Genomic DNA, 27,399 nt, shown 5'->3' with positions numbered 1-27,399 from the left:
CACCATACGCCAACGCTTCTATTGGATTGGAATGCGTGCTGACATTGAGAGTTGGTGTAGTGAATGTCCAGCCTGCAACCTTACTAAGACTGGTAAGAAGGATGCTAGAGCACCACTACATCCCATCCATACTCAGAGACCAAACGAGCTAGTTGCTCTTGACCATGTGAAGTTAGCACCAACTTGTTCAGGCTACACATATGCCCTTACCATGGTGGACCACTACTCCAAGTGGGTTGTCGTTGTGCCAGTTAAAGACCTCACCGCACGTACCACAGCCACCACATTCTACCGTGAATATGTGAGACACTACGGGTGTCCTGAAGCAGTCCTGACTGACCTGACTGAGGACCTGCATTCGAGTCACAGCTTTTCCAAGAACTATGCCAGTTCCATGAATGTAAAAAGCTGAGAACAACCGCCTACCACCCCCAAGGGAATGGACTTTGTGAGAAGGTTAACCAAATCTTCATCAACATGCTGAGAACAGCATCTGTCACCAAACAAGCAGAATGGCCTCAACTACTTGATGAATTAGTGGAGATCTACAATAACACTACCCACTGTTCTACAGGCTATTCACCATACTTCTTAAAGGGGTTGTCCCATCACAAGGATCCTATCTATACTGCTTGTTAATGTGAATGTAAGACTTTTCCTAAATACATTGCTTCAGCAAAACTGCTTTGTTTGGCCACTATCTCACTTTATTCATTTTTTTGTGGCCACAGCCCTGACCTAGCTGCTCCTGAGTCAAGTGATGTGTCTGCCTGCTCTCAGGGGGAGGGAGGAGGGGCTAAGTGCACGGGAGCGAGCCTGGTGGGAGGGGGGGGGGGTAGTTTACCCTTTGGGGGACAGGTGAAGCCAGCAACATCGCTATGCTTCTGCCCTGCATGAAGTGATGTTATTCCGGGGGGGCGGAGGAGCGGAATAACAGCATCGCTTCTGCCGCTGCTGTCTTCATGCAGGGCAGAAGCATAGCGATGTTGCTGGCTTCACCTGTGCCGGCGTCTAACTCCCCGGCATCCGCTGTAATAGGCGGATGCTGGGGACTGTTAGACGCCGGCACAGGCACATCGCTATGCTTCTGCCCTGCATGAAGCTAGCAGCGGCAGAAGCGATGCTGTTCCGCTCCGGGGTCACATATGCAAAGCCAAGCGGTGAGATGCCGCCAGCCCTGCGTGCGCGCTCATACACCAGTCTAGCCTTCACAATGCGAATACAGACCCGCAGGGTGTCGGGTCTGTATTCGCATTGTGAAGGGTAGACTGGTGTATGAGCGTGCACGCAAGGCCGGCGGCATCTCGCCGCTTGGCTTTGCATATGTGACCCCGCCCACCAATGACGAAACAAAGCCGGAAGACAGAAGATTTTAGAGGAACGAAGACGGGTGAGTATGCGACGTGGGAATACGCCTTTAATGTTTGGAAGACAAGGTCAACTTCCAAAAGATCATGCTTTGGGAATTCAGATACCAGATGTGATCAACCCTCTGCCAAAGACTGATTGGGTTCTAGAACATCAGCGCCGAATGCAGGAAGCGCAAGAGATAGTCGACTGTCGCATGAAGAAAGCTCACAGACGACAAGAAGAGAACTACAACCAAAGAGCTAATGCTACACCTTTACACATTGGTGACAAAGTATGGTTAAAGAAGTACTACAGAACTGGAAAACTTGATTCTCTTTGGGAAACAGAGCCATACACCATTACAGCAATTCCCTATCTAGAGTCTGATGTTTATTAAGTAAAGAAATCAGGCATGGCTCCACAAACAGTGCATCGGAACCATATCAAATTGTGCACCAGAGAGGACTCACTGAGGATGTCAGCACCACCACAAGCTACAACTGTCTACCAACCAGTTCCTGTGATGGCAACTCCTCCAAGACAGCCTTCTGTAGATGAATTGATCTTCAGATCTCAATTTCTTATCCCCGGCTGTTACCAGTTTGTCCCTGTTCCTGTTTCTATCCCTACTCATGTTCCGGATTCCAGTATTCCTGCTCCAGTTGTTGCCCCTGAACCAGCACAAGATGGAATTCCAGATTCCAGTGTTCCTGCACAAGTAGAAGACCAAGTGCTGAGGCGATCAGAGCGAAGCACCAAGGGAACCCCGCCAGCTCGCTATAGAGACTGAGCAACCATATCCTTTCATGTATATATACTTTGCCTCTCTCATATACCTATGTCCTTATTAATTAGTTAGTTAGCAACCATTTAAGCCTCTGTACCTGGGTAAGCCCAAGCATTTTGTTATGTTCTTGTTTTGCATTATATATTTCTCTACAGCCTATGGACTACTGAGGACTGTATTTTGCCACATAGTGCCTACCCTGAGCCTTTCCATGGACAATGCCCTATTGCTGAAAGAGACTCTACCCACCTATTGGCATTATGTTTCTACTGTTTACTATGTTTTGGTTTTGCATATGTTCACGGGGTATCGTTTTTTTTTTACATAAGTCATGTCATATTGTTGTTTGCCACCATTCTGTTTATTGTTTCTCAGGTATCCAACCCTACTACCTGTGTGCGTTCCACCTCCCTAGGTTCCTCCGCACTAGTTAGTTGCCGAGGACGGCTCTTTTCTTAGTGGGGGTGTATGTAATGTCCTGGTCCTGCTCGTCCAATTCCCTTTAATAGTCCTTGCAGACCGAGATGGTATGGACATTTGCATATAATGTAAAGAGATTCCTCCCCCATTCCTTCTATATATTTACCAGTATTTCTATTTCACCATAGCCAGCACACGGAAGGGGGGGGGTCTATTAATGCACCATCTTGTGGATGTTTTGTGAACTACGCCTGCCTATACTTCCCATTGTAATTTATGTTGCCAATGTAAAGGAATGTCCAGTATCATCAGATGACCTTCAGGATCAATCAAGCTCCCTTGACTGGCCTGGAGGAGGAGGAGTTACAGCCTCTCTAGAGGGGGTTGGAAACCCTTTGTCTTGGTCTTTTGTGTGAAGACATCTACACATGTGGAGCTGAAAATAGCAGCCAAGCCTCAGGGGACTTCAAACAGAGATGTCTGTTCCTCTGTACTGAAGATCCTCCTCAGAGAGCGTTTTCCTCTGAAGTTCCAAGTCTACAATTACTAAAGGATACGGACCTGCTTATCCATCTCATCTGGGACTTCTACACGTATCTCTCTATTCAAGTAAGTCTTTGGGACAAATCTATATTTAAGAAACCCATAGCTAGTCTGACAGAATTTGAGGGTCTCCCGCTGTCGACACCCCTATTTCCTCTCCTACATACGTGTACCCAGTTTATTGAGTACTAACCCCCTGGACACAGGCAATCTTTACAAGTATATACCGGTTTAACTACCCAAGCAACTACTAATTAATCAAGCCCAAAGTATTCCTGCTCCAAGCTCTATCACTTGCTTGACTGGACACTCCTACAGGCATCACTGTATTGTATGTGAAGAATTACTCCATATGTACATTTGTATTACCTTGTGCTGCTAGTAAAAGAGCAACGACTACCCCCGAGACCTGGTTGTCTGTTGTCATTGTCAGGTACCACGTGGGGGTGGGTAGTCGGGGACATAAAAAATGAGATTTTGTGTACATTTGGGAACCAGGGACCCCCTAAAATCCGGCCACATCTGATATATTACCAGTGATACCAGCCCTGGCCCTCCTGAGTGTTACATAAGCACTGAGAGTCAATGAGAAGGAAGGATGGTACTGTTAAATATTATATATCACAGTTTACCATAACATACCATAACATAACATTTATTAGTGACAAAATTTATTGCAAATTGATGAAATTATTGTTATATGGACAATTAATGAAAATTAAGTTCCAGTATTCAGCAAAGAAGAAAGAAGATATAATCTAATTGTATGAATATTGTCGTATGGTATATCTTGAGAGCTCAAACAGATATTTCACTCTCAAAAGGGGGAAATGTTAAATATTATATATTTACAATATTCTCTAGTAGACATGGGGTTAACACTCTACTGACATCATACTCTTATATTCTGGGGACATGGGTGCGGTTAGAGTACACCATTTTAGAAATCTCCTTACATAGCTACAAGATGGAAGGTAACACCCCCTCTCATGAATATAAATGAGTAAGAAATACACATGTCTGAGTCTGTCTTTGGGGAAGACCAGGGGAAGACCAGGAGGTCTGTCTTTGGGAACACCAGGGTGGGTGGTCCAGGCAGATGGACATCCATTGACGTCGTAACCAGCCAAGTCCACCAACCAGATGACAAGCATGAACCAAGCTGTAACTACAAGATATCCAGATGATTTAACTTCTCTGAAGATGTAAGCTATTGACAACTGACTGATATTTGTGTTATTTGGACATTTTCCCTGTCCTGTGTTTTCCTTCAAGATATTAATAAACCTCTACACTGATTTATAACAAGCTGACTTCTTCCTATCGTGGATAAGGCCTACAACATGTGACACAAGTCTATCCCACAATTTCAAGGATATTTAACAGTGGACACAAGTCTCACCGGCAAATACAAGATATTTAACAGTGGCGAGCCAGGTACGGCTATTTAACAGTACAGTCCGCAGGAACATTCATATTGGATTTATCAGTTCAGAGCCAAACTTAGTAGTCCTGGAACAGGGAAGCTGAACTTGAATGGTGGAATATAAGAGCTGAGCTAGAGAACAGAGAAGTTGCTCAGCTGGATTTAGCAGCACAGGAGCGCAGAACAGACGTTTCCAACACAGCGGAGCAAACACGAGTTTGGACTTTTTCTTCTTCTTCTGTGCATCCTCTGTGCAGTAGGGGAGCCAGGAGGAGAATACAGGGTGCACAGGAGAAGATCCCACACACTTCATAAGTGCCCTGAAGGTTGATGATAGCTATGTAGTTTAGCAGACCAGGTGATAAGTTGGATGTGGGTGGAGGCTTATCATCTATTAGGAGTTACTATTACAGTAATAGTGCCCCCTACAGGTAATAGTTCCCTTGTAGAAATCTATCATACTGTAAGTTCTGGTGAGGAGGATTCTATTTTTTTTTACACTTTCCCCATCAGCCCAGAGGATGTTCCAAATATTGGGCGACTCTGTTAAAGGGATTTTGATATAAAGGCACTGGAGGATTAAAAGGCATAAGAAGTCGTAATTAATTTTCTTGGTTTTGTCTTCTTGCTACGTTTTGTTACAAATCCATTTATATTCAAAAAACCCTTCTTCACTATTCACACCTTCATGATTCAGGAAAACACGTTGAATGTTTTCAGGTGAAGATCTTTTGATTGGGAATCTAGAAAAGAAGAGATATTGTTTAGAGTTTGGACTCGCCTGCATTCTTCCATCATGTCCTATCCAGATGTAACGTGCACAACATGGCGGAGTTAGAAACTGCTGCTCTCTGTGCACTGAAATGGGTTTTCCAACACTTATTGTAAATTAATTACTAAAAATGTCCTCCCAGGTTTTCCGTCCCCTCCACAAAACACCCCAGATATTGTAAGTTCTCTGAGGATCCAGACTCCTCCACCGCGCACCTGATTTATTCACATGCCACACTTCTGACCTCCTTGTTTTCCTGTTCATCTATATTATGTCTACCAGTGCACCGCTCAGCACAACTCCCTACAACTATTATAATAACCTTCAGCTACTCTTATTGGTGGGAAAGGCAAATGTCCTACTGAGTGTCCATCTGATAATAAATATCAGGGGCAGTGACACAAGCCCAGTGGTGAATACAGACAGAAAACACAATGATAGATGAAACAATCTTTTCCAGCCTCCAGTGTATTGCATTGCCCAGAAGAGCGTACAAGTCAAGTGGTCAATGTAAGTGTATAGGTAGCTGCAAAGACTGCAAGGAAGCTATTTTTCCGCTTTTCACTGGGACTACAGTATCTGCACCAGTTACAGGGGAAGTTTGTTAAAATACCTCCAAAAGTCCTGTACAAAAATATATAATGTGATATAATAAATAGTGCCGCTACCAAGTCACAGTGTGCTAAAAGCATTAAAGGGGTTGCCTAGGATCTGAAGGGATTTAATACTGAAGACCAGATCATTTGGGGTCATGGCTGCTGGAAACCATACACTAGGTATACAGCCAGAAGCAGCCCTTCTATACAGATTAATGGGAGCTATATAAGTAAATCATCTGAGACCTCATATTCTTAATATACTACCAACCATCAAGTACTAGTGTAAATGTATATACAGTCGTATGAAAAAGTTTGGGCACCCCTATTAATCTTAATCATTTTTAGTTCTAAATATTTTGGTGTTTGCAGCAGCCATGTGAGTTTGATATATCTAATAACTGATGGACACAGTAATATTTCAGGATTGAAATGAGGTTTATTGTACTAACAGAAAATGTGCAATATGCATTAAACCAAAATTTGACCGGTGCAAAAGTATGGGCACCTCAACAGAAAAGTGACATTAATATTTAGTAGATCCTCCTTTTGCAAAGATAACAGCCTCTAGTCGCTTCCTGTAGCTTTTAGTCAGTTCCTGGATGAAGGGGTTTTGGACCATTCCTCTTTACAAAACAATTCAAGTTCAGTTCAGTTTGATGGTCGCCGAGCATGGACAACCCGCTCTCAAATGATCTGAAAACAAAGATTGTTCAACATAGTTGTTCAGGGGAAGGATACAAAAAGTTGTCTCAGAGATTTAACCTGTCAGTTTCCACTGTGAGGAACATAGTAAGGAAATGGAAGAGCACAGGGACAGTTCTTGTTAAGCCCAGAAGTGGCAGGCCAAGAAAAATATCAGAAAGGCAGAGAAGAAGAATGGTGAGAACAGTCAAGGACAATCCACAGACCACCTCCAAAGAGCTGCAGCATCATCTTGCTGCAGATGGTGTCACTGTGCATCGGTAACAATACAGCGCACTTTGCACAAGGAGAAGCTGTATGGGAGAGTGATGAGAAAGAAGCCGTTTCTGCACGTACGCCACAAATAGAGTTGCCTGAGGTATGAAAAAGCACATTTTGGACAAGGCAGCTTCATTTTGGAAGAAGGTCCTGTGGACTGATGAAACAAAGATTGAGTTGTTTGGTCATACAAAAAGGCGTTATGCATGGCGTCCAAAAAAACAGCATTCCAAGAAAAACACTTGCTACCCACTGCAAAATTTGGTGGAGGTTCCATCATGTTTTGAGGCTGTGTGGCCAATGCCGGCACCGGGAATCTTGTTAAAGTTGAGGGTCGCATGGATTCCACTCAGTATCAGCAGATTCTTGAGAATAATGTTCAAGAATCAGTGACGAAGTTGAAGTTACGCCGGGGATAGATATTTCAGCAAGACAATGATCCAAAACAGCGCTCCACATCGACTCAGGCATTCATGCAGAGGAACAATTACAATGTTCTGGAATGGCCATCCCAGTCCCCAGACCTGAATATCATTGAACATCTGTGGGATGATTGGAAGCGGGCTGTCCATGCTCGGCCACCATCAAACTTAACTGAACTTGAATTGTTTTGTAGAGGAATGGTCCATAATACCTTCATCCAGATCCAGGAACTGATTAAAAGCTACAGGAAGCGACTAGAGGCTGTTATCTTTGCAAAAGGAGGATCTACTAAATATTAATGTCACTTTTCTGTTGAGGTGCCCATACTTTTGCACCGGTCAAATTTTGGTTTAATGCATATTGCACATTTTCTGTTAGTACAATAAACCTCATTTCAATCCTGAAATATTACTGTGTCCATCAGTTATTAGATATATCAAAGTGAAATGGCTGCTGCAAACACCAAAATATTTAGAACTAAAAATGATTAAGATTAATAGGGGGGCCCAAACTTTTTCATAGGACTGTAAATATATATCTATATATACTGCCATTATCTCCAGTCATAACTTACAGGTCTTCCTTGTATATTGTCCCATTGATCCAGGTCCACCCTGTATTATCATCTGTGCGTCTTAGACCAATCCAGTGATTGTTTCGTCCCTTAAACCGGAACAGAAACTCCTGCCAATAGTAAAGATCAGAGTTATTATATAGAATTCATTTCATCAAATGTTTTCAAACTTCTCTAAACCCTTCAGTCTTAGTCCTTTTGCTTTTTCCGTACTGCTACAATGTACCACCGCAATGTACCACCACAATGTATCACTGCAATGTATCACCACAATATACCACCACAATGTATCACTGCAATGTATCACCACAATATATCACCACAATGTATAACCACAATGTATCACCACAATCGGAGAGCCAGAATTTGTTTTTATTGCAGGGATATGAAGGCTTGTTAACAAATGGGCAAAGTGTATTGAAAAGCAGAAAAATGATATCATAAAATATGTCTGTGTCTATTATGTATGTTTCTTTTCTAAAATTACAGTCCCAGTGCAGATAATTCTCAATTATCTCTCACACTTTTCCAATCAGGGGATAATTGTACACATCAGGGAGAGTCTGTTACTTTTGGAATAGAAATACTAATTTGGCAATTAAATCTGCATCATGATATTAGACTTTTTAAGTGAGTCATGCATGATGTTGAGGATGCTGCAGAAAATTCATTTACTTCTCTGTTACGTTGTTTCTATACACGGACTATTAGATACTCACATATTCCTCTCTGTTATCTATAAGTGCCAATGTTGCATTCTGTTCTTTGCAGTATTCCAGGCTGTTCTCCCATGTATCACGCTTTGTAGAAAAGTAGTAACACTTCCCTCGGTACCAGATCCAGTCATCATCACACGGAGCAGAGTTCTGGTTCTTGTTTCCAGTTATATCATCTGTAGGAACTTTTTAGATATAAAAAAAAAAAAATCTATTTAGTATTAGCGAGGGGCTGTACTACCTGTGATAGGGAGGGGCTGTACTACCTGTGATGGGGAGGGGCTGTACTACCTGTGATAGGGAGGGGGTGTACTACCTGTGATGGGGAGGGGCTGTACTACCTGTGATAGGGAGGGGCTGTACTACCTGTGATGGGGAGGGGTTGTACTACCTGTGATGGGGAGGGGCTCTACTACCTGTGATGGGGAGGGGCTCTACTACCTGTGATGGGGAGGGGCTCTACTACCTGTGATGGGGAGGGGCTCTACTACCTGTGATGGGGAGGGGCTGCACTACCTGTGATGGGGAGGGGCTGCACTACCTGTGATGGGGAGGGGCTGCACTACCTGTGATGGGGAGGGGCTTCTTGTTCTGTACACTATAGTGGTGATGATGAGGAACTGAGGAACTCTGATCTCATTTACTTGAATCCATTTGTATACCAAAATAGCTGATTGGTTCAGAGTCCAAGTGTCAGACCCTGAATGATCTGTGGATAGGTCATCAGTATTAATGGGTCTCAGATGAGCTATTTAAAGCCACCTGCCATTCTGTACCTTATTACATTAAACAGCAGTATGGTGGGGGCTGAAGAGTTGAGCTTTTGCCATCAGCAGGGGGTGTCATCATTTAGCTGTAATGGCTGGGAATGAAGATAACCCCAAACCCACCTTTTTATCCCCTTAAAATATTGCTGTGGCAGTAAGGGGATGAAAAACATTATCAGGACATTATTTCTCTCCTATGGACCGAACTGAAATGATGTCCATGAGACGTTCCCAATAAAGAGGATATAGATAACACAGTACAGGGTTTACCACCAAGGACATCACAGAGCTGGACTTTAAAGATTTCTGTCATAATGCAATAAGACGGTATTATCTATTCCATATATTATCTTACCTAGTAGACTAGTCGGAAATTTCTTTTCCTTATCATTTTCATGACTTGATGCAGAACCTACAGAGAAGTATATTGTATCTTTATTAATATAAGTATCTCACATCCAGTGTCGGACTGGCCCAGGCAGGACCACAGCCCAGACACATAGCTAACAGTAAGAGCCCCCAGACCCCTTTCCAATAGAAGCCCTGCCCAGGAGAGGTGAGTAAAAATACCAAGCACTTATACTCTCCTCACCTGGGTGTCCAGTGGTCCGTGGCCTGTGCATAACATCACACATGCTGGGGGTCTCTGCTGAAGCCTGTGCTTGGTCCTATCTATATTGGGCATGGAGCTGTGTCCATACCTGCACCTGGTACTATGAGTGGAACTGCAGTACCAAGTACATGTGTCCAAGCTCAGGTCTGCCCTCATGGCAGTAAATAGCCTAATTAGCATATTGGATACTGACATTAATTGGTGTGAATGCTCTGAAATGGTAGGGCTAGAGAAAAAATTCCAACTGCACCAGAATGAGTGGAGGGGCGGCTATTGGAGGAGTTGGAGTTGGTGATGAAAGATCCTCTTTACTCATTCCCAGAAAGCTCTTTTTACAAACATGGCTTTGAAAAAAAAACAAAACCGATCTGCCATGTCTTTCATGTATCTAAATCTTGTGACATTTTTGTAATGCAGAGATACAACTCTTGCTTGACTATTGTATATGGACCGTTTATAAATCACTAAAGACAGACTCCACTTGGATATATTGGATTCCACTTCAGTGAAACATATTGATACACTTACCCTTAGTATTGGTGATGATGAGCGCTGCGATCAGTCCGGCTATCACCAGGAGCAAACCAACAATCACCCAACGCTCTGCACGAAAGAGAATGAGGAGACTGAACATCTGATGTGTCTTATGGGAAATTGTTGTTTTGGAAGCGCAAATTTTATAAGCAAAACCCTATTGTAAAATATATCAATAAAACACAATCTGACAATCTCAGGACCACCAGGTTTATTCTGCCCAGAGGAAGCCAAACCGGAATCGGACAAGTAGAGGTGAATTTTTTTGATGTTATCATTGAGAGAACCTTGTGAGATTTGTGAATATTCATGACGTTTGTCTGACAGTTTTGTTTCAGCAGAACTGCTATTACTCTTTATCTCCAGACCTCAGAGTATAATCAATGGAGGTCCCGGGGTCTGAGGAGTGCTTTGTGGGTGGCGAACCTCAAAAACTTTGATTTTGGCTGAACCTGAAATTTTTGGAAAATTTGCTCTGAATCACCTATTTACTATACACCTATGTGTGTAAGCGCCTTGTTGACTAGTGTTTGGTTTTCCCGAAACCTAGTGACTAGAGATGAGCGAACAGTGTTCTATCGAACTCATGTTCGATCGGATATTAGGCTGTTCGGCATGTTCGAATCGAATCGAACACCGCGTGGTAAAGTGCGCCATTACTCGATTCCCCTCCCACCTTCCCTGGCGCCTTTTTTGCTCCAATAACAGCGCAGGGTAGGTGGGACAGGAACTACGACACCGGTGACGTTGAGAAAAGTAGGCACAACCCATTGGCTGCCGAAAACATGTGACCTCTAATTTAAAAGAACAGCGCCGCCCAGCTTCGCGTCATTCTGAGCTTGCAATTCACCGAGGACGGAGGTTTCCATCCAGTTAGCTAGGGCTTAGATTCTGGGTAGGCAGGGACAGGCTAGGATAGGAAGGAGAAGACAACCAACAGCTCTTATAAGAGCTAAATTCCAGGGAGAAGCTTGTCAGTGTAACGTGGCACTGACGGGCTCAATCGCCGCAACCCAGCTTTCCCAGGATCCTGAATGGAATACACTGTCAGTGTATTCCCGTATACCCGATATATACCCCGATACCCGTTCCAACGGTGTGCCCCCCCACCTTCACCCCAGAAATACCCTGCAAGTCCCCTAGCAATAGAATTGGGGCTATATACACCCACTATTTTTGCTACTGCCATATAGTGCCATTGTCTCACTGGGAATTCAAAGAATATATTGGGCTTACATATAACTTCAATTCCAGGGAGAAGCTTGTCAGTGTAACGTGGCACTGACGGTCTCAATCGCCGCAACCCAGCTTTCCCAGGATCCTGAATGGAACACACTGACAGTGTATTCCCGTATACCCCATATATACACCCCAAATCACCGTTCCAACGGTGTGCCCCCCCACCTTCACCTCAGAAATACCCTGCAAGTCCCCAAGCAATAGAATTGGGGCTATATACACCCACAATTTTTGCTACTGCTATATAGTGCCAGTTTATGACTGGTAATTCAAAGAATATATTGGGGTTACGTGCACCCACAATTTTTGCTACTGGTATATAGTGCCATTGTCTGACTGGGAATTCAAAGAATATATGGGGGTTACGTGCACCCACAATTTTTGCTACTGCTATACAGTGCCATTGTCTCACTGGTAATTCAAAGAATATATTGGGGTTACGTGCACCCACAATTTTTACTACTGGTATACAGTGCCATTGTCTGACTGGGAATTCAAAGAATATATGGGGGTTACGTGCACCCACAATTTTTACTACTGGTATACAGTGCCATTGTCTGACTGGGAATTCAAAGAATATATTGGGGTTACGTGCACCCACAATTTTTGCTACTGCTATACAGTGCCATTGTCTCACTGGGAATTCAAAGAATATATTGGGGTTATGTGCACCCACAATTTTTACTACTGGTATACAGTGCCATTGTCTGACTGGGAACTCAAAGAATATATGGGGGTTACGTGCACCCACAATTTTTGCTACTGCTATACAGTGCCATTGTCTCACTGGGAATTCAAAGATTATATTGGGGTTATGTGCACCCACAATTTTTGCTACTGCTATATAGTGCCAGTTTATGACTGGTAATTCAAAGAATATATTGGGGTTACGTGCACCCACAATTTTTGCTACTGGTATATAGTGCCATTGTCTGACTGGGAATTCAAAGAATATATGGGGGTTACGTGCACCCACAATTTTTGCTACTGCTATACAGTGCCATTGTCTGACTGGGAATTCAAAGAATATATGGGGGTTACGTGCACCCACAATTTTTACTACTGGTATACAGTGCCATTGTCTGACTGGGAACTCAAAGAATATATTGGGGTTACAAATACCCTCATTTCTTGCTACTGCTATATAGTGCCATTGTCTGACTGGGAATTCAAAGAATATATTGGGGTTATGTGCACCCACAATTTTTACTACTGGTATACAGTGCCATTGTCTAACTGGGAATTCAAAGAATATATGGGGGTTACGTGCACCCACAATTTTTGCTACTGCTATACAGTGCCATTGTCTCACTGGGAATTCAAAGATTATATTGGGGTTATGTGCACCCACAATTTTTGCTACTGCTATACAGTGCCATTGTCTCACTGGGAATTCAAAGAATATATGGGGGTTACGTGCACCCACAATTTTTGCTACTGCTATACAGTGCCATTGTCTGACTGGGAATTCAAAGAATATATTGGGGTTACGTGCACCCACAATTTTTACTACTGGTATACAGTGCCATTGTCTGACTGGGAACTCAAAGAATATATTGGGGTTACAAATACCCTCATTTCTTGCTACTGCTATATAGTGCCATTGTCTGACTGGGAATTCAAAGAATATATTGGGGTTATGTGCACCCACAATTTTTACTACTGGTATATAGTGCCATTGTCTGACTGGGAATTCAAAGAATATATGGGGGTTACAAATACCCTCATTTCTTGCTACTGCCATATAGTGCCAGTTTCTGACTGGTAATTCAAAGAATATATTGGGGTTACGTGCACCCACAATTTTTGCTACTGGTAGATAGTGCCATTGTCTCACTGGGAATTCCACAAATAATTTGGGGATTCATTCACCCTACATCTCAGGCTCTTGCCATATTCACCCAGGTTGTCAGTGCTGCACCAGCTCGTTCCCAGACAGCTCGGCCCGAAAAACACGTTACCTATATAGAGGATTTGGACAATGAAGACAACATGTTCTAAATCTAATGTCTGCACCTTCTCCAGAATTAAAATAAAGGCAGCGTTTAACTTTCAAATAGCACTGCACAAAGGAAGAGCTTATCAGCTTGTCTCATGACATGCTACTGAAAAGTTTCATTTGTGTATCTTAATGTAAATATAGTTGTATAAGCTTTTTGGGTTTTAGGCACTGCCAAGTTATTTATTACCACCCGCTCCCTTATAATGATGATGACGCCAAAGTCACTGTGGGTGTTCAGAGCTCACAGCTTTGGGTGACATTTGTCTTGCTCTCTGTCGGTACCAGCTGTCTTTTTGGATACCGTAAAGTTATGTTGACTTTATTAACAGCTATAGAAGCTTTAGCCAGGTTGTGACGGTGTGTAACCCTAACAACACTAAGTGGGATACACATTAATAGTCAGTCTATGTACGCTAAACGTATCACTGAAGTAATTTTTTTTCCCTCTCCCCTAATATAAGAAAGGAACAGACATTAGACCTAGACCGGGGTTCGAGGCTTGTAAAAATCCAGTATTATTTGTTCTTCATGATGTGAAATATGTGTTGAAAAGCAACCCAAGATGAAGTCAGCCATGTGTGCCAGTGTGTTACTTGGCATGCCTTTGCTGGCCCCAACTGTAAGGGTCACTCTCCATTTCCTCCATTTTCCACTCCCCTTCACACCATTTGTGGTGAAGCAATGGGATGCACTGAAGTGCACCCTCTAGCCTCGTGTGGGATAGGGACATCAGATGCCACTCCAACCCCCTCGTCTTCCTCCGCCAGCCAACGGTGCGAAGATGAGAGGAGTGTGCTCTGAATGTTTTCTGCCTAGCAGAGGCTAGTTCTCACTTATGAAAATGGCCCCACTTTGACCTGTATATCAGGCACAATGGTGTAGGTTTCAAAGAAACATGGCACCAACAAGTTGGAAAACGTGGGCCATGCGTGGACCGTGTTTGAGTCTGGCAAGCTCCAGATCTGCTACCAGGTTCCAGCCATTATCACAGGCGCAAAAATGCCAGGCCCCAGGTGTAGCAGGGAAAAAAAATGCCATCTCAGCCAGGATGGCATCCCTGACCTCGGAGGCACTGTGCTGTCTGTCCCCCAAGCTGATCAGTTTCAGCACGGCCTGCTGACATCTCCCCATGCCAGTGTTACAGTGTTTTCCGCTAGTAGCTGGGGTGGAGGTTGCAGCTTCGTAGGGTTTCAGTCTACTCCTGCCATGAATTTTGGCCTGGGAGAGGAGATAGGCCACCCCAGTTTGCACCCGGGGAACAGACTCCACCACATTCACCCTGCCTGTCATTAAAGATAAGCACTGCAGCATCCCTGACCACAGGCGCTTGTCCATGTGTCGGTGGTCAAGTGGACCTTGCAGCAAAGCGCAGAGCTCTGGGCCCGACTGATGTTATGGGACACATGCAGGCGCAAGGCAGAGACAGCACACCAAGAGAAGTAGTAACGGCTAGGCCCAGCATAGGGAGGTGCCCCAGCTGCCATCTGCTGACGGAAGGCCTGGGTCTCCAGAAGCATAAACAAACACCAACATCTCCAGGGCCAGCAGTTTATCGATGAGGCTGTTAAAGGCTTGGGCATAGGGGTGGGTTGTGTTGTACTTCTGCCTGCAATGAAAAGCTTGGGAAATGTGGAGTGGCTGGGAAGAGGCGCATGATGGTGCAGGCCAAAAGGGCGCATGAGGGTGAACTCCCCAATGTGTCAGAGATAGGTGTGTAGGTGTCCTTGCATCATATACTTGCACCATATTTGGCTTTGGAAGTTAATTTTGTGCCAAAAAGTGGTTAAGACAGCGATCCCTCAGCTACTCCCGTTACACTGTCTATTGAAGTTACCATCTGTGGAAGTGGACCACCATTTCTAAGATCCCAAAGGAAGCAGGCAAGAGATGTGCAGTTCAGAAAAAAAGATGAGAAAATAAGTGTAGGCTGTAGAGCACAGAGGGATCGGAGAGGACAGAGCTGGTGTCGGCCAGGTATTCCCACAACATGCGCCTATACTTGTCCCTCCTGGTGACACTAGGCCCCTGAGTGGCAGTAATTTGTCCAGGGGGGCCATTAACGTGTTCCAGACCTAGGAATAAGTCTTCCAACAGGGTAGAGTTTTGCATGCCTTTGCTTCTACCCACTGTTTTTGCTGCTTAGCTTCCCTCCACATCTACACTGCTTTCACCCCTAAACATCACCCCAGTTTATGCCTTTGCTTCTACCCTTTTTTTTTGTTGAATTAGCTTCCCTCCACATCTACACTGCTTTAGCCCCTAAACATCACCCCAGTTTATGCCTTTGCTTCTACCCTTTTTTTTTGTTGAATTAGCTTCCCTCCACATCTACACTGCTTTAGCCCCTAAACATCACCCCAGTTTATGCCTTTGCTTCTACCCTTTTTTTTCTGTTGAATTAGCTTCCCTCCACATCTACACTGCTTTAGCCCCTAAACATCACCCCAGTTTATGCCTTTGCTTCTACCCAGGTTTTTTGTTGATTTAGCTTCCCTCTACATCTACACTGCTTTAGCCCCTAGACATCACCCCTGTCCATGTGGGGTCGGTGGCCTCGTCATCCACCAACTCCTCTTCCAATTGCGCACTGCCCCCTTACTGCAAACCGCACATGACCACAGCTTGCCTTGATGGCAACTGTGTCTCATGATCCCCACTTAGGTCCAGACAAGTCGGTGGCGGGTCCAAAACCCCAAAATTGGAAGGAAATGGCAGATGCTGCAGTATTTCTAACACCTGTTCCTGGTGCTCGGGCCTGGTCTGTGTTGTACCCTGCACCCTGCTTAACGCAGCTGCCATAGCCGAAGTTGTGCTGAGCGCATGCTAATGTTTCGTGTCCAGTGCAATGGATGGGATGGGATTTCACATAAGTCTGCCACCCATGGCCACTCATGGTTGAGCAACTGAGGGAGTTGACTTTGACGAACCCGAGGGTTTTGGAGTTGGAACTACATCAAAGGTCTGTGCTGCTCACACACTCTGCTCAACACATGATATGTTTAGTGCCAGCAGTGTGGAGACGTCGCACAACAGCCGTTGTTCCAGCAGGTACAGGCGTTGTAGGAGTGCATAGAGGCTAGCAGCGGCAACTATAGACTTTAAAAACTATCCGCACAAGCGCCACACTTTCACCAGTAGCTCAGGAACATTGGGGTACCTTTTTCAAAAGATTAGCAGCAATGAGTTAAAAACGTGGCCCAGGCATGGAATATGTTGCAGGCTGCCAAGCTACAGAGCCAATCCCAGGTTACGGCCATTATCACGCATGACAACATGCCTGGGCCCAGGTGCAGTGGCAAAAACCACATTGCCGTCTCATCGAGGATGGCATGACTCACTTTGTAGGCAGTGTGCTGTCTGGCCCCCAAGCTGATGAGCTTCAGCACGGCCCGCTGACGTCTCCCCACACCAGTGTTGCAGCGTTTCCAGCTCGTAGCTGGGGTCAATTTAACAGCGGAGGAGGGTGGTGTTTCAGCCCTCCTCCCAGGAATGTTGTGTGGGGAGACAAGTCAGGCCACCACATTTTGCGACCCGGTCCACGCCTCAACTACATTCAACCACTGTGCCCAAATTGAAAGGTAGCGTCCCTGTCCGCATGCACTTGTCCATTCGTAACTGGTCACATGGAACTTTAGGGCTAAGCGCTGAATTTAGGGACCGCCTCATGTTTGGGGGAAAGTGCTGGTGTGGACGGCACAGTGCGGTGGCGCAGTAGACACTCTGCCCAAAAAGGGCAGAGTGTCCCCCAGCCGGGATTCCAACATCTCCTGGGCCAGATTTCTTGAGATGAGGCCGTTGAAGCCTTGGGCATGTGGGTGGGTTGCGCTGTACTTTAGCATGAAATGAAAGGCTTGGGAGATGGGGAGTTGCTGGGAAGAGGCGCATGATGGCGCGGGCAAAAGGAGAAATGGCAGGAAAAGGTGAGGATAAGGGTGAACTCCCCAAAGTGTCAGAGGCAGATGTGGAGGTGTCCTGGCTCCTGGTCTGGACTGCAGCGCCAGCCCTGTCAACAGTGGGAGAGGCAGTGGCCGCCAGGCCAAACGACGATTATCCTGCGCTTGCTCTCACCCACTGAGCCCAGGGCTTGCCTTCCAAATGATGGCACCCGCAAGAGGTGGTGAGATTCCTCTCCGCAGATCTCCAAACCATCTTGGACTTGCAAATTGCACTAAATTTGTCATGTAACTGACATGTATATGATGAGTCTATCCATTGTCTGTTCATTTTGGTGAAAGTCAGCCTGTCAGCTGACAGACAGCTGTGCTTGTCAGTGATGATGCCACCGGCTGCTTGTACCCCCAGTTTTTGCTGCTTAGCTTGCCTCCACATCCACACTGCTTTTGCCCCTACACATCACCCCTATCCATGCCTGTGCCTCTAGCCATAAGTCTGCCACCCATGGAAACTCATGGTGCAGAAAGTGAGGGAGCTGACTCTGAGGAACCCTTGGGTTTTGTAGCTGGTACTCCATCAAAGGTCTCTGCTGCTCACACACCCTGCTGAACATACGGTATCTAGGGTTAGAGCGTGTGGTGACCTCGTACAACAGTAGGTGCTTCAGGCAGATGTAGGCCTTTCTGGAGTGTATTGCGGCTAGGTCCAGGTACTGTAGACTTGGGAAAGTGGGTGTCCAAGTGCCGCACTTTCACCCTTAGCTCAGCTAATTTGGGGTATGTTTTTAAAAATCATTGCACCACTACATTGAACACGTGGGCCAGGCATGGAACGTGTTGGAGGCTGGCAAGCTCCAGAGCCCTCCAACAAGACAAAAAAGCCTGGCCCCAGGGGCAGCGGGGATAAACAAATTGCCATCTCATCCAGGATGGCATCCCTGACCTCAGAGGCAGTGTGCTGTCCGTCTCCCAAGCTGATGAGCTTCAGCCCAGCCTGCTGACGTCTCCCCACACCAGTGTTGCAGCGTTTTCAGCTCGTAGCTGGGGTCAATCTAACAGCGGAGGAGGAGGAGGGTGGTGTTTCAGCCCTCCTCCCAGGAATGTTTTGTGGGGAGACAAGTCAGGAAAATTCTTGAAACGGGAGAGTTTTGCATCTTTGCCCTTGCTGCCTATGGACATCCCTTTGCCTCTAGCCACCATTTTCCCTGCTTTGCTTGCCTCCACATCCACACTGCTTTTGCCCCTAGACATCACCCCAGTCCATGCCTTAGCTTGTACCCCCAGTTTTTCCTGCTTAGCTTGCCTCCACATCCACACTGCTTTTGTCCCTAGACATCACCCCAGTCCATGCCTTAGCTTGTACCCCCAGTTTTTCCTGCTTAGCTTGCCTCCACATCCACACTGCTTTTGCCCCTAGACATCATCCCTATCCATGCCTCTGCCCCTAGCCATAACTCTGCCACCCCTGGAAACTCATGGTGCAGAAACTTTGGTTGCTGACTTTGAGGAACCCTTGGGTTTTGTAGATGGAACTCCATCAAAGGTCTGTGCAGATCACACACCCTGCTCAAGATATGGTATTGTAGGGTTTCAGCGTGTGTGAATGACGGACAACAGCCTGTGTTTGGACAGATGTAGGCCTTGCTAGAGTGTTTTTAGGCTAGCAGCGACTCCTGTGCACTTGCAAAAGTGGGCGCACAAGCGCCGCATTTTCAACAGTAGCTTCGGTACATTTGGGTATGTTTTTAAAAAACTTTGCACCACTAGGTTAGACGTGGGCCAAACATGGAACGTGTTGGAGGCTGGCAAGCTCCAGAGCCGCTACCAGGTTCCAGCCATTATCACAGGCGTAAAAATGCCAGGCCCCAGGTGTAGCAGGGAAAAAAAAATGCCATCTCAGCCAGGATGGCATCCCTGACCTCGGAGGCACTGTGCTGTCTGTCCCCCAAGCTGATCAGTTTCAGCACGGCCTGCTGACATCTCCCCATGCCAGTGTTACAGTGTTTGCCGCTAGTCGCTGGGGTGGAGGTTGCAGCGTCGTAGGGTTTCAGTCTACTCTTGCCATGAATTTTGGCCAGGGAGAGGAGATAGGCCACCCCAGTTTGCACCCGGGGAACAGACTCCACCACATTCACCCTGCCTGTCATTAAAGATAAGCACTGCAGCATCCCTGACCACAGGCGCTTGTCCATGTGTCGGTGGTCAAGTGGACCTTGCAGCAAAGCGCGGAACTAAGGGCCCACCTGATGTTGAGTGACACGTGCTGGTGCAAGGCGGGGACGCCACACCGGGAGAAGTTGAGACGGCTAGGGACGGCATAGTGAGGTGCCACAGTTGCCATCAGGTCCGGGAAGGCGGGAGTTTCAACAAGCCGGAACGCCAACCTCTCCTGGGCCAGCAGTTTAGCGATGTTGGCGTTCTAGGCTTGCGTGGGTGGGTGGTTAGCGGTGTATTTCTGCCGGCGCTCCAATGTCTGAGAGATGGTGGGTTGTTGTAAAGAAGCGCCTGATGGTGCCTTTGATGGTGCAGGAGAAGGAGATAAGACAGAAACAGGGGAGGATGAGGGAGAAGTCAACAAAGTGGCGGAGGCAGATGAAGTGATGTCCTGGCTCGTCCTCTGGAGTGCATCGCCAGCACTGTGAGCAGAGGCAGTGGCATGAACGGCGGGCGACGTTTGTCCTGCCGTTGCTGCCTGCCACTGATTCCATTGCTTGGATTCCAAATGACGGTGCATTGAAGTGGTGGACAGGTTGCTCTTCTCAGGGCCCCTACTCGATTTCGAGAGGCAAATTGTGTAGACGACACTATATCTGTCCTCGGCGCATTCCTTGAAAAAACTCTACACCTTCAAGAAACGTGCCCTCGATGGGGGAGTTTTTCTGGGCTGGGTACAAAAGGGAACATCTTCGGACATTCCGGGTCTGGCCTGGCTTCGGCAAAGCAGCTGACCTCTGCCTCTGGACATGTCTCTGCCTCTAGCTACCCTTTTTGGTGCTGCACCTGCCTCAACATCCACACTACTTTCCCAGCTTGACATCTGCCTTGTCCAGGTGGGGTCGGTGTCCTCGTCGTCCACCACCTCCTCTTCCAACTCCTGTCTCGCCTCCTCCTCCTGCACAATGCGCATGTCAACTGGCTGCCCTGACAGCAACTGCGTCTCATCGTCGTCGATGAGGGTGGGTTGCTGGTCATCCGCCACCAAATCGACCGGAGATGGAATGGAGGAGACTCTAGTGTTTGAGCATCTGGACACAGATACTCGTCTGTTAGGTCCGTGGAATCGCGAAATGGAGGGGCAGGTTGCGGTACAGTCAAAGGAAGGGAGAACAGCTCTGGGGAGCAGGGACAGTTGGGGTTATTGTTCTGGGAAGATTGGGAATTTTGGGTGGAAGGAGGACAAGACTGTTGGGTAAGAGGAGGTAGAGGCTGCCTGGCTGGTGGACAATGTGCTTTAAGCGTTATCCGACAGCCATTGCAAGACCTGTTCCTGGTTCTCGGGCCTACTAATCTTTGTACTATTCAGCCTAGTTAATGTGGAACTTTTGTGCAAAGCGCAGAACTTAGGGCCCGCCTGATGTTAAGGGACACACGCTGGTACAAGGCTCAACTCACCCTAAGTGCCAAAAACACTGCTGGTGCAAGGCTCTACTCATGCCAAGGGCCTCAATCTCTGCTGGTAGCTCAGCTTAAGGTCCTGTAACTTTGTTTGGAAGGGCTCATGTTAAGGGCTAGAAAAGCGAATTTTGGAAGGTCTTACCACATCACACACACACACACACACACACACACACTCAAAATGACAGTTAAGGGTGAGGGCTTTTGGAATTCCCATTGCCTATTCCATTTGTGGTTGTCATGGGGAACGTGATTTAAAGGGGTGGTTGTTACTGTTTGTTGAGCTTAAATTGGGGTTTGTGTCCATCCATTTGGGGAGTAAAGAAGGTTTCCAGGTATTTTCCCACTTTGATAGAGGTTTTTTTGAATGTGGAAAGTGTGTAGTTGTTAGGCAGTGATGTTGGGGTAATAGAGGGTCTTTGGTGTGTTAGATGCCCCCAGACATGCGCCCCCTGCTGTCCCAGTGTCATTCCAGAGATGTTGGCATCATTTCCTGGGGTGTCATAGTGGACTTGGTGACCCTCCAGACACGGATTTGGGTTTCCCCCTTAACGAGTATCTGTTCCCCATAGACTATAATGGGGTTCGAAACCCATTCGAACACACGAACATTGAGCGGCTGTTCGAATCGAATTTCGAACCTCGAACATTTTAGTGTTCGCTCATCTCTACTAGTGACATCATATGGGGGACAAGCCAGAATATTCCCCCAAAAAATAAGAGACATATTAACTAGAGGTGGCTTCTTAGTTTATGGCATGTGGACTGTACAGTCATTTTTATATAAGATTTTTGGTTTGGGAAAAACACAATTAAATACAAAATTATTTATATAGATTTTTCTTGAAAGGTAGAGTGTTTTTATGATCCCAAACATTTGACATGTTTCTTATCTGCCAAAAAACTGCTTATAAATGTCCCCAAAAATCTACAAAACATGTAAAAACTGCATGTGAAACCAGCCACAAAAATGTGCAAAACCAGGTGGGAAAATGTGGGGGCTTATATATACATGTTCCTGTATTTCAAAAAAATAAAATTGCAAAAAAAATTGGGAACATCCATAGAAAAAACATGTATATATGTATTACCTTTTTTCTGTGTTTTACGTTGGGACAATGATATCTCTGCAGCTTTGCCACTCATGGTCTCTTGTTCTGTATCTGGGACTCCTCCATATATCTTCATGGCTTTTCAGATGATCTCGTGCTCCTAAGCCTGTAAGGTTCTCCTTGTCAGTCACAGTGATCTGCTGTAGCATCTAGGCAGCAACTAGGTGAGTTATTAGGTTTTAAAGGATTAGTGTACATCCCTATAGTGACAACACTTCTAGAGAGTCCAATGGAAGAACAGGAACTGAACTCGCTGGGAATGTAACTGACAAATCAGATCTGCAGCCTTGTAAAACAGGAAAAAACCTAAAACATGTACAAGAATCTAAACAATTTGACCTCTTGTCACTTCCTTGTTACTTATGAAAACTGTCTGACAGGTTCTCTCCTCTGTGACACTCACTATATAAGCACCTGTGATATACGTCATGTATAACTTGATATATGTAATAGATAGCAGGGTCAGGGCTGTTTTAATATTATGTCCAAAAGCAAAGTGAAATCCAGCAAAATCTAAATCCATTAAAATATAACTTTTAATTAAATAAACATGAAAAAACATCTAGTTCATGGTAGAGAGAAACCTGAGAAAACCCCCCTCATGTTATAGTTGTACACCGAGCTGACGCGTTTCGGATAATTCATTAAACACACACATGTTCCTAAGATGTAAATGACAATTAACCCAATATATACAGATAGAAACTAACCATAAGCACACGGACAACACTAGACCCTACAAACAATGTACACATAACTAACACAACTAATAAATGTATAAATAACACAAAATACAAGACTGACAATATACCCAACAGAAGAAAGGGACGTATGAGAAGAATGAAAATCAGGATAGTGAATGTGGAGATAGAGAAACATAAAGAAGCCTCAAAACAAACGTTACAATTTTAAAGCCTCCATGATCTGAGAACTGAAGAGAAGAATCATTTCTAAGATGAAATTTGAAGAGATCCTATGAAAGATTTTTACTTACCAACAAACTCGTAGATTACTGATGTCTGATCTCGTCAGTCTGCTGCTCTCAACAAAAATGTCCACTACCCATCACTAAATGCTGAGGCGCGTGCGCAGGACTATACTCGTCCTATTCTTCTATTTCCCTTAATAAAGATGTCCACGTCTGGTCTTTCAATGTTAAAGCGCATGCGCAAATCTTAAGAGAGAAAAGGACATAGGTCAGAGAACAGAAAACACATACTCCTGTGAAAAATGCCTGTTCTCATAGATATAAGGGGATGCGCGGACACCTGAACTACCCTATTAACTCATATCTAAGTATCACACACTGATTGTCTGTACAATTGTTGACCCAAATAGGGACTCGATCTCCCCCAAAGCTTCCCTATTGACTCATATATAGATATTACTCACTAGTTGTCTATATAATAATTATCTTAAATGGACACTCAATCATTTGAGAATATTGTACTTAGCATATTTATACACTGCAGTACTCTACAACTCCACTCCCCAAATCGTGGCCAGGGCCGCCCCAGATGGTATCTGGATGCCTTCCAGATGACGGAGGACATTCATGGTGTCCCTGACATAGGACGGCAACGATAACACGAAGGGCGAATTATCCGATCAACATAGACACTTTCCTCCTCTGTTACTGCCCCAATGCCAGAGACTATGGGGTGGCCCTTTAGGGGGGGATACCCCTCAGGTATCTTGGGGAGGCCATAGAATGTTGGGACCCAGGAGCAGATGGGATTCATATACCGATATTCCTTGTTTGATATCAGTCCTTCCCTCCTGGCCCGGTCAAGGATTTCTGTAAGTTCAAGCGCATAGTTGGGAGTAGGGTCAGATGATAAGATCTCATAGTTTTCTCTATCATTCAAGATATTGTGGCACATAGTAACGTAGTTATCACAATCAAGGACCACCGTGTTCCCACCCTTGTCGGACGACTTAATCACTATGGACTCATCTTTTACAAGATCTTGTAAGGCTATTTGCTGTGCCCTACTGAGGTTATGTCTCTTAGGTGTTGAATTGCGGGACAGAATGGCTAATTTATCCACTACCATTTTCTCAAAAATATCGATACATTTTGTATCACATGTTGGGGGGTTGTTTTGATTAGTTGGTCTCAGTCGTCTTGACAGATGGTGGTAGTACACATTCCACTCTCGGAAAGAGCGAATGGAGGCCTGTAAGCTGTGAACCAATCAAAAGAGGCTCCACCCCAAGACACACCTCTCCTGGCTGGTGTTAGGATTGGGTCCTGCAGGGTTCACTCTCAGCGCACAGCGCCACCTGCGGGTCAATCTAACCCTCGCCCTCGGCCTCATGTAGTGAGGTGCCTGCAGTGCAAGTCCAGCTCTAGGCCTACTGAGCATGCTCAGACCTATTGGAGTCGCTCACAGGCTAAGTGCCATTTCTCACCCACTGGGCATGAGCGGTGAGGTCACTACCACCGCTCCTACTGGGCGGGGACTTCCCTTTAAAAAGCGTGAGCCGACGCCCGCCCGGCGCTCACATTTTGAATCAGAAAGGCTGAAGTTTGCTAAAGGACAGTAGTTCAGGGCTAGGCTCCAGTATCCAGGCAGGGGTTCAGAGTAGGCCTGTAGTTAGTACCCAGTAAGTCCTGAACTGCCAGCTCTATACCAGGGTTAGGAGCAGTAGACACTGTTCCAGCCCATAGAGTTGCAGCAGGCTTGGGCTCTTAGATAGCCTCTTTACTGTCAAAACTTCCTTTACTCTCCTGGCTGTTGCAGGAGCATGTTTAGTTGCTGACCTGGGGTGACTGTTACCATTAGCAGCCTTGCTGTGTTAGCTGTACTGTTGCACCTGTCCAGTGAGGTTAACTGGCAGGGCTTTCTTGCAGCTTGTTCACATTAAGTTCGCGTCACATATCTGCCAGTGTAGCTTAACTGGTAGAGAACTATTCAGACATACAGCCGCCCACCATTGGGCCTGTGGACCTCGCTGCAGTGTCTTGCAGGCTAGAGGTTCTGTTTAAAATTATTTTTAAAGATATACACAGAACCGTAACAGCTGGGTCCGGGTAGCAAGATACAGTGGCTCCGGACGGAGGGGAAGGGGCGTGACAGGAGCGGAGGCGGGCTCAGGTGCCGATATAAAGCACTGAGCTGCAGACAACGGTGTCAGTCTTACTAGTACTGCGAACCACCATACGTTCGCGGGAACTGTGGTTTTAACCGCACGTATCTATGTAGGGCACTAAGATTATCGTCTCCTGATGAATTTAGCAATAAATGAAACGCGTTGAGACTATTTACAAGAAAGAGAGGTCTATGTTAGAACAGTAATATCGTCTCCCTCTATCTCTGCATTAGCTCACTATCCTCAGGAGCTTCTATATGTATTCCTGGAGATTACATGGGGGATGTAGATGGTGTGTTGGTCTATCAGGGCCAGATTACTATGTCAGGAGTGATTTCTAAAAAACAAAAAACTTGCAAGTCTTCAGTAGGTGATACCTTTTTTAATGGCTAACTCATAATGATGACAGAATATGACGTTTCAAAGCTTCCTGGCTTCTTCAGATATATCTAAAAACACTTTCTAAAGGGTCATGCATTTGTACTCATAAATCAGTCGCTGTTTTCTTGATGTAAAGTTCCCTCTTAAAATCAAAATTTTTATGTCACTGGTGATATTATGATCTTCCTGGCAGAAATGCTTTGGTACGGGAAGGTCTATTCTCTGTTGTTTAATTGTATGGCGATGGGAATTAATTCTCATTCTGAGTTTCTGTCCGGTCTCTCCAACATACAGATTTTCAGTGGGACTTTTGGTGCACATGATAAAATACACCACATTAGGTGTGTTATAGGTGAACGTACCTGGGATTTTATATTCCCTGTTAGAGTTTGGTATCTCTATCCTGTCAGTGGTCAGTATGTGGGGGCAGGTTTTGCACCTCTTCTGTCCACATGGAAATGTTCCTTTGTTAGTTGGAGGTGACAGTGAGCTGCTAATAATCATATTCCTGAGGTTTGGTGGCTGTCTGTAGCACAGGAGAGGGGGGTCTGGAAATATGGATTTTAGACGGTTGTCTTTTTGCAGTAGTGGATGTAATTTGCGTGTGATACCTCTCAGCGTCTCCAGGTGGGGGTTATATGTGACGACCAGGGGCACCCGATTGTTTTCCTGTTTGGTATTGTATCTTAATAACTCCGATCTTGGTATCCTGGTGGCCCTGGTGATTTGGTTATCAATTGTTCTTGGATGGTAACCCTGCCTCAAGAATGTGTTTCTGAGGCCTCCAAGGTGTTTGTTTCTATCTGCAGGGTTAGAACATATGCAATGGTATCTGATGGCCGGGCTGTATACAATGGAGTTCTTTATGTGTTTAGGATGAAAACTATCCCATCCTAGGTAGGTTGGTCGGTCAATTGGTTTCCGATACAGTGATGTCTCAATTTTGTTGTCCTGTATCTTGATGACTGCGTCCAGGAAGTTTATTTCCAAGAAGGAGTGATTGAGCGTCAGGTTGATGGTGGGATGGAACTGGTTGAATTGTTCATGGAAGGTTTTCAGCTGTTGTTCAGACCCAGTCCAAATTATTAGGATATCGTCAATAAAGCGATAGTAGGCCCGAGGCCTGGTGGTGCAGGTGGAGAGGAAGTCACTCTCAAGCTTGGCCATGAAGAGATTAGCGTACTGTGGCGTGCATTTTGCTCCCCATTGCGGTGCCAGTCTGCTGTAGATAGATACAGTCACCAAAATAGAAGTAATTGTGAGTGAGGATGAATTTTGTCAGTTTCACCACCAATTCAGCGTTCATACCTCGCGTTTCCATGAAGAACTGGCAGGCATTTACACCATCCTGGTTTGGGATATTGGAGTACAGGGATTCTACATCCATGGTGGACAGGATGGTTCCATCTGGAAGGGGACCTATAGTGGATAGTTTATTTAATAGGTCTGTGGTGTCCTGAAGGTAGCTGGCTGTATTCTTCACTAAGGGTTTAAGAGTCCCCTCCACCCATCCAGAGATCTGTTCAGTGAGAGTCCCAACACGTGAAATGATTGGTCTCCCTGGGTTCCCAGGTTTG

General features: G+C 45.6%; 1 protein-coding gene across 1 annotated transcript; it reads right to left on the bottom strand.

Annotated features, from left to right (window-relative positions):
- Nucleotides 1-5,151: 5,151 nt before the first annotated feature.
- LOC142183264 (C-type lectin domain family 2 member B-like) lies at nt 5,152-22,421 on the bottom strand. Its single transcript, XM_075258287.1, has 5 exons — nt 22,325-22,421; nt 10,479-10,553; nt 8,574-8,755; nt 7,855-7,964; nt 5,152-5,269 (listed from the first exon to the last, which is right to left on the bottom strand). The coding sequence occupies exons 1-5, from the start codon at nt 22,419-22,421 to the stop codon at nt 5,155-5,157; spliced, it is 579 nt and encodes a 192-aa protein (XP_075114388.1). The 3' UTR covers nt 5,152-5,154.
- Between the last annotated feature and the right edge of the window lie 4,978 nt (nt 22,422-27,399).

Source organism: Leptodactylus fuscus, chromosome 10 (assembly GCF_031893055.1).
Source record: "Leptodactylus fuscus isolate aLepFus1 chromosome 10, aLepFus1.hap2, whole genome shotgun sequence".
NCBI classification, from domain to species: Eukaryota; Metazoa; Chordata; class Amphibia; order Anura; family Leptodactylidae; genus Leptodactylus; species Leptodactylus fuscus.
The sequence above is the reverse complement of the archived record's forward strand: the minus strand, read 5'-3'. Positions and strand labels throughout refer to the sequence as shown.